Genomic DNA, 10,661 nt, shown 5'->3' on the forward strand with positions numbered 1-10,661 from the left:
GCCCGTGGGGTCATTTGGTGCGATGATACATTAACGCTTCGAATGTTCCTTTGTATATATATATATATATATATATATATATATATATATATATATATATATATATATATATATATATATATATATATATATATATATATATATATATATATATATATATAAGAAGTAGCATAAAAATGTAGTTCTATTGTAGTTTCTAAGAATAACTTATTTTCTTTTAGTACAACCAACACAATGCACATACGTATATAAAGGATTTAGTCTAGGGAAATATTAACGTTAGTCTAGGGAATTCTTACACATCTACTTTGGGAGCACGGCCACGGCTGCTCGCAGGCCGCACTGCACCAAGCAACAATCAACACGTCACCGTACACAGCTAAGCATTGGCAGGGTAAACCGAGTTAATATGGCCGCGCTAAAGCCAAGCACAGTTCTACGTCTCCGTTTTCCCTTGACATTGTGAGTATTAAAGCGCATACATGTCTGTAACAATGCTACTGTTCATAGTATTTATTTCTAGTGAAATTCTGCTAAGTCATGATAACAAAATGGGTGGGCCTAAAATCATCCGGCTGCCTTACTTGTAGCATAAGGTATATGAGGTGCCTTGTGTTGCCCTACAGGTGTGTGAGGACCATGACGAAGGGTGATCCGGGCTCAGGGGCCGGACAAGGCGGTGGTACCGGCGGCACAATCAGGGATGCCGGCGGCTCCTTCGGCAAGAGGGAGGCGGCGATTGAGGACCAGTATTTCAAGAGGCTTGTGAGTACAGGGGGTGTAAGGATGGGGCGTGGCTAGGGGAGGGAAGGAACAAGCCAAGTAAGTGCTTTGAAGGTGAAGAAAGGATCATGAATTATACATAAAAAAAAAAAATAATAATAATAATAATAAATAATCGCAGGGAATGCGTCATCACCGCCAGTAACAGTACGGAAGGTGGGGCTGGAGAAAACAAGTGATCTGCGAGAAAACAGAAAACATTTAATTCACAATGCATTAGTTTGTCCATAAACATAATTTCATCCACAAAATCGGTGAATGCCCTCATTAAATATCAAGTAACAAAACTGTTCTTGTTGATCATGAGTGATAACCACTCCTCAGCCCAGGAAGTTATACCTACAGGCGCCGTAGCCTCACACCATGCCTCTGACATTGAGATTACACATTCCTCATGTTGATGTGTGGAATCTTGCTACACTGACTAATGACCTTGTTGGTAGTATGTGGACAGCATGTTATACCCATGACAAGTTGTGTCGTAATTCAGCACTATGTTGGAGCCTTGCCACATCTCTCAGTACTGCAGTGCTAGCCATTTATTTGACAGGTCATTTTTGTCTCTCTCTCCTCTCTTGACAGCTCCATAGCTTCTATACCCAGGTCTTTTTTATTCTGTTGACATCACCATGAGCTTTTCTATTACACCTATTCAGCAAACATTGGCAATTTGCCTGGGACTTGGGAATCAACACTTTCAAATGTTCAGCCCTGCCACAGTACTACTCAGCCCATCCTAATCATAAATGGAAAATGGTTTTAGCTCGCATTCACATTGCCATTGTCATGGTTATTAATGAGTAATGGCCTTTCCCAATCCTTTGTCATCTACTTTTTTTATCATCTTGAAATCCTACCACATTGTACTTCAGTCTCATCTTTTTTATGACATCCTTCATGCCTGATTAGATTTTCATAGCTAGTCCTGGAAGATTTCCATAGATGTTTTTTTTTTTTCTAATCTTCAAATTATTAATTTTAGGAAAATATACCTGTAACAGCTTTAATGCTACATGCAATAAATTTATCTAGTTTTACAAGAGTCGTATCATGGGAGGTTTTAATTGTCTTAATATATATATTACCTTACTGTTTACATATTGCTACATTTTTTTTTTCTCTCTCTCTCCCCCAGGAAGCAGAGCAGCTGGAGAAGATGAGGAAAGGCCTTAAACAAGAAGTGGAGTTTCACAAAAAGCAAATCAAGGCTCATGAGGAGGCCCTGAAGAGGCACAAGCAACGTCTTGATGAGCTTGATTAAGTAGTCAACAAAATGTGTTCAGTTATTGCCTTGGTCTGTATGTAATATACATTTTGGACCAGCCCTAGAAAGAAAATATGGGTGAAAAGTACTTACAGGTGATATAACTGTAATCTAGTAAATTGATTGTGATATGTATATAAGGCACTGTAGCATAGGAATGAGTATGTCACTATCTTGATAACAGATAACTAAAACTCTGTTCATTGGTTTGAAGATTTTCTTGATATACTGCCTAGATGTACAGTTATTGCAAAAAACTACATTAAACCCATACTTGATTCTTTTAATTTCTATCTTATGAAAGGAAAACTAGCCTTAAAATGATGATATTGCTGCTGTACAATACAGTAGTCTGTTACATATGTAGTAAATAGATAAACTTATCATAGGCAGTCAGGGCTGAAGTTGTACATACTGTCTTTGTAAGTACAGGTGGTTTCCTAGCAAATCTGATTATCATTACTCACTTTAGTCCATTAAGGTATATGGATGCCTTGAGGCTTTGTGGGGAACTAATAGTTCAGGTCCATGTTGCTATAAAGTTTCATTTGTCTGAACTTGCAATGAAAGGTAGGATGAAAGGATAATGTGGATGATGTAGGACAACCACAAATTACAGTAAGAATAGGAGGCAAGACATCATTTTAACAGTGGAACAAATGGCACTGCTGCTTGCATATCTTTTGTAACAAACTGTTCCCCTTTCTTTGATACACATCTATAATCTAAATACCCCTTCTAAAGGGGATAGTTCACAAACAAGCCATCTAGTCCCAATTGAGTATGTGTCAATTTCTCTATTTTGAGTAAGGATAGATCATGAAAGCCATATCCCTCCCCTACATGAATACAGTGTTATGGCCAAACAGTAATCAAGGAGAAGGTTGCCAATCCTGGAGACAACTTCCAGTAGAATGCCAATTCTGTTAGCCTTACTGACACTCCTGACAAAGTGTCAGTTCTCTTATGATTTTACTGAGCCCCTCTCTGTGGGTCACTCCAGACACCACAAACAGCTGCCTCTACTCGGATCAGCTTCCCCTAGGTTATATCCTATACCCTTGTGCAGGACAAAATATGTGAGTCAATGAAAAATCTCAAGGTTGCCACCCCTGCCTCAGTGCAGAGGAAATATAAGTCCATAATTTTTTCCTACTGCTGGAAAGGATCCCACAGACATGTCAGGAGGACAGGCAAAACTGATGCCACACAATGAGGCTTAGTATTCTGGGGACAATGGCCCTCAAGATGAAAGTCAGTCACTGTCCTCCAGAATACTACAACACTCAGATCTGTGCTCAGCTTATCTCAAATCTCTCAGAAGACAGGCCTTGACCCCTACAAATTGACAGGTCCAGAGGGAAAATGGACTGCTGAACACAAAACAGTACTCTAAACAAAGACCATCCTCAGCCCACAAACACACACAAGGCAAGTTGCAATCAACTAAAAAAAACATGAGTCAAAGGACACAAGACTGGCAAAAAGAGAAATAAGTAGCGGTCATCTCTATTAAAATTCAGACCCAAGAGCAGTATTTTCAGCATCCATGGATGGCCAGATAAAAAAAAACTACTTTAAGGTATCTAACTAATACCCAGCTCCCTCATCCAAGATACTGTATGACTTAATACAGTAAACTAACTCAAGTGACCAGTTCTCACAAAGTGCACACCTGCCTCCCTCAGAGAGAAACCACCAACTGCACTGCCCTCTTGCCTATGGTGTGTCAGGAGCCAGATGTGAGATGTTTTTTAAACGATCTGGGCTGATATGGGGCAAGATGAGAGGGTGGCTAACAGGCATAATCCTTTGTGGCTCAAGGCTTCCTGTGTCCTCAAAACATTTCATGTTCAATAAATCACCATACTTACATCTTAAGAGCTGGCTGGAATTTCATTTTTTCTATACTGGACTATGAATTATCTTTTTTCATGGGTATTGGTTTCAAATTGCTAGAAGGGAAAAGGGAGATATTAAGAGATTAATACAAGGTTAGGCTTGTGAGAAGTAACAACCACCCATGAGCGAGCCAGGGAGAAGAACCGGCAGGGATTCACTCATTCCCTTCACATTACTCACAACCCCATCATAAAGAAGGCAAAAGGAATAATGGGAACTTACTGAGATTAGCGATTAGTACATTGCACAGCTGCACTATCCTCAGTTCATTCAGTCTGTGAACAGAGTAAGAAAGGAGACATCACTGTGCTAGTATTGTGCTGTTTTTTTTATGAATCTGCCACGAGATGAATATTGTGAAATCTTAAAAGCAAATAACCTCTAACAGTTTTAGCAGACACCCTTTTGGTACCAGATGCCTCATATAACCTATACTCCATTATACCTTATCATCCATTCTATCATTAAAACCATACCATCTCCAAGTGCTTACCATCAGCTTATCCCTCCACAAGTCATTCTCCTTTACCAAGCACAAGAGATAAAAGTGCAAAAGGCAGGCAAGTCACTGAATCACATACTCAGGTAATGGCAAGAAATAGTCCCTGGAGGTGTAGGGATTTAGGGAATAGTACTCATGTGAATAACTTGCCTCAAACTTTTGGTCCCAAGGAAATGAAAATGAGAACCTGAAAGAAAGGCAACTACAACACAACCCACTACTAGTCTGGTAAATCTAAATTGGCATGTGATGTATAATCCTCCCAGTGTACTGTTGTTGCCTCTACAATCGTCAAGCTGGCCTTTGTTTCACCCACCCATGCTGTTTTTTGAAATAATTCACTCCACATTTTTTTTTTTTTTTCCATCATGCTTGCTTGCATATTCTATCCACTGTTCATTCACTTGTGTTGCTGCTGCTGTCTGAGACCTGACCTTTGAAATACTAGTAAGAACTTCATTATTCTTCCCTCTGCAAATATTGATTTACTTTATCATAATACAATTTGTATATGCGAGATGGTTTGCAGATCTGAGTACCTGACCTTGTATGGTGTGGTTGTGGGTAAAGCATTGGGGTGACAGCTGCTCCTCACCCAACCTGACTGTCCCTGGCAACACTGCACAAGCAAGGGTGTCGTGTTCATGTGTTATATTAAAACAAAAATGGATTATTCTTAAAAAAAAAAAAAAAAGATAACTTTTACGTTCAAATATTGTACAAGAATACAAAGTATTTTGACAAAACTTACAGATGGAGGAAAGAACAGGATGCCGAGGGAGGGGATGATTTGATAAAGGTGGCTACAGTGCACCTGGAGGATTAAACATCACACATGCCAGTTTAGATTTGCCAGACCATACTTTTGCTTGTTGCTTTTCTGGGAGGCCATAATTGTGCCACCCCTCACACATACCTGAAGAATTATTGGTGCACTAAGGCAAAACCTCTGGTGGAGGATAAAAAATTTCTGAGTAACGTATTTTTTTCTTTATTAAACCTTTACTTTGCCTTTGCTGCAGCTTTTTGGGCCTTGAGAACCTTGACTACAATCTTCTGTTCCTCGATCAAGAAGGCCCTCACCACTCTGCCAAGAAAAGGTTAACTATAGATTTGAGGGGCATAAAATATACCACATTCACAAACATTTTTCATGCTTTTACCAAAATTGCAGTATGATTTCCATTAATACCTATTTCTGACTATTAAAGCAATCTCTCACATCAGCAATGTCTCCACTAACATGAAAGTATATATCAATTCTTTACAAGACCATATTATCACAGATGGGGGAAAAAAGAAAGAAAACCACTGGCAAAGTTTAAATATTAAGTGATTAAAACAAGCCTTTTTCCAGAAAATATATATAGAAGCACTTCACATACCTAATGAAATAAAATATGTAGGCCAAATATTTCTCTTATCACCTAACCTTGAATTTTGGTAGTAAATATTTCAGGTATTATACGTGATAACAAGTCCACTTCACTGAGCTCTTGGCATCTCAATACAACCAGCAGTAACATTAATCACAATTAAACAACTCAGAACAATTATTTAAAAACCTAATCACCCAGACACTATCTTTCCTAGTATTTCCACTTTTCATGTGCTTCATCCTTGTCTTCTTCCACTCCACTCCGCAATTCAGTAATGCCAGGGACAAGCAGACACTCACCTCTCACGGACACACTTGTGGCAAAGGTTGCCGCCATATGCCCGGGTGACCCTCTTGACACGCTTCGACAGTCGGTGCAGCTTGTGAGGACGGGCTACCACAATACCAGGCAGACGCCTCTTGCAGTTGCCACATGCTGGAGCCTTGCCGGGCTTCTTCTTGTAGTGGTACACCAGACGGCCTCCAGGGGTCTTGACACTGCAGCGGCATCAACCATTAGTCTCAGAGAGAGAGAGAGAGAGAGAGAGAGAGAGAGAGAGAGAGAGAGAGAGAGAGAGAGAGAGAGAGAGAGAGAGAGAGAGAGAGAGAGGAGAGAGAGAGAGAGAGAGAGAGAGAGAGAGAGAGAGAGAGAGAGAGAGCGCGCTACATGTGAACAGGGATTAGTTTTGGTAGTTTTACACTTTGAAAAATCTTTGGATAACACAAGGGGGATCAAGACCTGAAATCTAACTTTAAAGTTAAAATCACTAAGTCAGACACATCCACTCAAGATGAGTGCCAAGTTTGTCTGAGTATTACAGGGCAGGTCTCAGACTAATTAACAGCCATCATCCATAGATTCATGTGCAATTATTTCAGTAGACTTTTTTTTTCTTTTCTTTATACATTGCCGACAGTGGCATAACACACTTATGTTAATAATACCTATCATTCCTTCATATTAACTTTCAAGTTAATGTTACAAAAAAGGAAGATCATCTCAATACTGACAAAAAAACTGGCAATAGTGGTATAATTGAAAATAAGGTGTTACCCATTATAGATTGGATCTGGCTACACTAGTTTATTAGACAACTGGGAATTAAATGGCCAATCCTATCACTGTCAACCAGAACGTGTAACTTGACATGATCAGTAAAAGGTATGCCCAGCTATATGAGTCCATCACCAATCACAACCTCTGAGATGAATCCAAACAAATCTAACACCACAATAATTTGTCTGCTGACCAAACTAGACTTAACATCATTAAGAATTTAGATGTAATTTACTAAGCAAGGAATCAAGTTTACGTCAGTGCTGTTCTTGTCCCCAAATCCCCAAATACAGTAGCAAAGGAGTTTGCTAGGCTTAATGGAATATGGTTCATGGTCATTCTCTCTCTCTCTCTCTCTCTCTCTCTCTCTCTCTCTCTCTCTCTCTCTCTCTCTCTCTCTCTCTCTCTCTCTCTCTCTCTCCATTAGGTAAATCAACCACTGGAATAAAATAAATAAAAACTAACCCATACAACATTCCAAAAAAAAGAAAATATAAGGATAAAAATCAAGAGAAACTAAGGGACTATATATATATTATGATTTTTTTCAACTGTATACTTTGGGAATGTTTGGAATTTAATAGCTAGCCTCTTATTTTAAACTTTTTCTTGTCTTTGACCAAAGACCTTACTACATTAAATAAATAAATAAATAACACACTTAGTCATAACCATAACTAGCCAAAAACTCCTTCATTAACAAAAAATGTCAAAACCTTTCAAGATCTAACTCCCCTCGTGACTTCTGGCATCTAGCCAAAAATATCACCAATAACTTTGCTTCTTCTTCATTCCCTCCTCTATTTCAACCAGATGGCACCACTGCTAACATATCTATTTCTAAAGCTGAACTATTTGCTCAAACCTTTGCTAAAAACTCTACCTTGGACGATTCTGGGTTTGTTCCTCCCTCTCCTCCACCCTCTGACTACTTCATGCCACCTATTAAAATTCTTCACAATGATGTTTTCCATGCCCTCGCTAGCCTAAACCCTCGGAAGGCTTATGGACCTGATGGGGTCCCTCCTATTGTTCTCCAAAACTGTGCCTCTGTGCTTGCACCTTGCCTAGTCAAACTCTTTCAGCTCTGTCTGTCAACATCTACCTTTCCTTCTTGTTGGAAGTTTGCCTACATTCAGCCTGTTCCTAAAAAGGGTGACCGTTCTAATCCCTCAAACTACCATCCTATTGCTTTAATTTCCTGCCTATCTGAAGTTTTTGAATCTATCATAAAAAGGAAGATTCTTAAACATCTATCACTTCACAACCTTCTATCTGATCACCAGTATGGGTTCCGTCAAGGCCGCTCTACTGGTGATCTTCTGGCTTTCCTTACTGAGTCTTGGTCATCCTCTTTTAGAGATTTTGGTGAAACTTTTGCTGTTGCCTTGGACATATCAAAAGCTTTTGAGAGTCTGGCACAAAGCTTTGATTTCCAAACTACCCTCCTACGGTTTCTATCCTTCTCTCTGTAACTTCATCTCAAGTTTCCTTTCTGACCGTTCTATTGCTGCTGTGGTAGACGGTCACTGTTCTTCTCCTAAATCTATTAACAGTGGTGTTCCTCAGGGTTCTGTCCTGTCACCCAATCTCTTCTTATTATTCATTAATGATATTCTAAACCAAACTTCTTGTCCTATCCACTCCTACGCTGATGATACCACCCTGCACTTTTCCACGTCTTTTCATAGACGTCCAACCCTTCAGGAGTTAAAAATTTCACACAGGGAAGCCACAGAACGCTTGACTTCTGATCTTTCTAAAATTTCTGGTTGGGGCAGAGCAAACTTGGTATTGTTCAATGCCTCAAAAACTCAATTCCTCCATCTATCAACTTGACACAACCTTCCAGACAACTATCCCCTCTTCTTCAATGACACTCAACTGTTCCCCTCTTCTACACTGAACATCCTCAGTCTGTCCTTTACTTATAATCTGAACTGGAAACTTCACATCTCATCTCTTGCTAAAACAGCTTCTATGAAGTTAGCTGTTCTGAGACATCTCCGCCAGTTTTTCTCACCCCCCCCCCCCCCGCTGCTAACTCTGTACAAGGGCCTTATCCGTCCATGTATGGAGTATGCTTCACATGTCTGGGGGGCTTCCACTCATACTGCTCTTCTAGACGGTGGAATCAAAAGCTTTTCGTCTCATCAACTCCTCTCCTCTAACTGACTGTCTTCAGCCTCTCTCTCACCGCTGCAATATTGCATATCTAGCTGTCTTCTACCGCTATTTTCATGCTAACTGCTCTTCTGATCTTGCTAACTGCATGCCTCCCCTCCTCCCGCGGCCTCGCTGCACAAGACTTTCTTCTTTCTCCCACCCCTATTCTGTCCACCTCTCTAACGCAAGAGTTAACCAGTATTCTCAATCATTCATCCCTTTCTCTGGTAAACTCTGGAACTCCCTGCCTACTTCTGTACTTCCACCTTCCTATGACTTGAATTCCTTCAAGAGGGAGGTTTCAAGACACTTATTCATCAATTTTTTGACCACTGCTTTGACCCTTTTATGGGACTGGCATTTCAGTGGGCATATTTTTTTATTGGATTTTTGTTGTCCTTGGCCAGTGTCCTTCCTACACAAAAAATAAATTAAATAAATAAAATAAAAAAAAACTGAATGCAATACAATAAGGTCCCTTGGCTGTAAAATGTTTAACTAAAGAATTTATATTTTTTTGGCCACCATATCTTTACAACTCTCTGGAAACATAACCACTAATCCCTTCATCCTTTTGTGAAACTTTAGGCTGATACTGGAATACTGGCAAAAGGCTAATATACTGAAGCACTAGACTCAAACAACACAAGTGAAAATCTATAATAAAAGTGGTTTTGAAATTAAGAGGGTACAGTTTTCCTTGACCTATCACAATCACGAGAACTATATAATATAAATCCAGGAATGATCAGGATGCATGAACAGAAACTACGTAGATTTTAGACTAATATACACCAAGCCTAGAAACTATCGTTCAAGCCTTCTTATTAATTACTACATAAAATACACTTAAGAATATATCACATGAGCAATAGCCAGGTATCTAGAGAGAGCAAAGAACATACCTAATACTATAAGACACAAGGAAAGGCCACGACACACAGACACCTGCACACTAGTTGATATTCATCCCAAAACTAACTATTCCAGCCTCAAATAGTCATATTCCTTCCCCATAACACCCTCCCCGGCACCACAGTTTACCCAGGAACACGGTACAAGCATGCAGCACCACGTGAACGACATGTAAACACTCACATTTTCCTCCTGTTACTGGCGGTGTTGTAGGAGAGCCGCCTGCGGTATGTTAGCCTCACCATTTTGACCTGAAATCACAAAAATCATACCTCTGCTAGATTAAATTGTAGTGCAATGGCTCATCCATTACCTCAGCTATTCGGCACTATACACAATATGTTTCTTAATGTATAGATGATGATGATAAACAAAGATAAATAACAAGATGTCGTGGCCATACAGGAGGTCTCTGCTGAGGGTGGCTAGGAAGAGAGTCACGATTGCCAACTGTAGCGGGAGTCAACAAATACTCAAATATATTCTTAATCTTTTTTTTTCTGAGTCTGGATGCATTCATGTAGTATATTTTCGGTATAATTATTTAATTGATTAATAATACAATGGTATACACTTACGATAGAAGTAAACAAAGAATATAATAATAAATGAGTGCAATCATACATCACACTTTTCCTAAAAGTACCTTAAAATGTAGATTATTTGTATTTTTTTAATCATACAAATTTACTGT

The 10,661-nt window shown here is 39.4% G+C and overlaps 2 protein-coding genes across 2 annotated transcripts; one reads left to right on the plus strand and one right to left on the minus strand.

The window, feature by feature from the left end:
• The first annotated feature begins 292 nt into the window (after positions 1-292).
• On the plus strand, positions 293-2,318 carry LOC135104314 (ATPase inhibitor mai-2, mitochondrial-like). The gene is made up of 3 exons (XM_064011575.1): positions 293-462; positions 627-765; positions 1,919-2,318. Exons 1-3 carry the CDS (start codon positions 410-412, stop codon positions 2,042-2,044), a joined length of 318 nt encoding a protein of 105 aa, XP_063867645.1. The 5' UTR covers positions 293-409; the 3' UTR covers positions 2,045-2,318.
• Positions 2,319-5,426: 3,108 nt separating this feature from the next.
• LOC135104313 (large ribosomal subunit protein eL34-like) lies at positions 5,427-10,502 on the minus strand. The gene is made up of 4 exons (XM_064011573.1): positions 10,371-10,502; positions 10,151-10,218; positions 6,130-6,327; positions 5,427-5,538 (listed from the first exon to the last, which is right to left on the minus strand). Exons 1-4 carry the CDS (start codon positions 10,485-10,487, stop codon positions 5,454-5,456), a joined length of 468 nt encoding a protein of 155 aa, XP_063867643.1. The 5' UTR covers positions 10,488-10,502; the 3' UTR covers positions 5,427-5,453.
• Positions 10,503-10,661: the final 159 nt, after the last annotated feature.

This window comes from Scylla paramamosain, chromosome 10 (assembly GCF_035594125.1).
Source record: "Scylla paramamosain isolate STU-SP2022 chromosome 10, ASM3559412v1, whole genome shotgun sequence".
NCBI classification, from domain to species: Eukaryota; Metazoa; Arthropoda; class Malacostraca; order Decapoda; family Portunidae; genus Scylla; species Scylla paramamosain.

Bases quoted from the DNA above. Each gene is read 5' to 3' on its own strand.
- LOC135104313 (XM_064011573.1), bottom strand. From the start codon at position 10,487: ATGAATGCATCCAGACTCAGAAAAAAAAAGATTAAGAATATATTTGAG. The intron at 10,219-10,370 runs GTATGGCCACGA...TTGTGATTTCAG, and splicing joins ACCCTCAGCAGAGACCTCCT to GTCAAAATGGTGAGGCTAAC. The intron at 6,328-10,150 runs GTGAGTGTTTAC...ATGCCGCTGCAG, and splicing joins GCCAGTAACAGGAGGAAAAT to TGTCAAGACCCCTGGAGGCC.
- LOC135104314 (XM_064011575.1), top strand. From the start codon at position 410: ATGGCCGCGCTAAAGCCAAGCACAGTTCTACGTCTCCGTTTTCCCTTG. The intron at 463-626 runs GTGAGTATTAAA...GTTGCCCTACAG, and splicing joins CTCCGTTTTCCCTTGACATT to GTGTGTGAGGACCATGACGA. The intron at 766-1,918 runs GTGAGTACAGGG...TCTCTCCCCCAG, and splicing joins ACCAGTATTTCAAGAGGCTT to GAAGCAGAGCAGCTGGAGAA.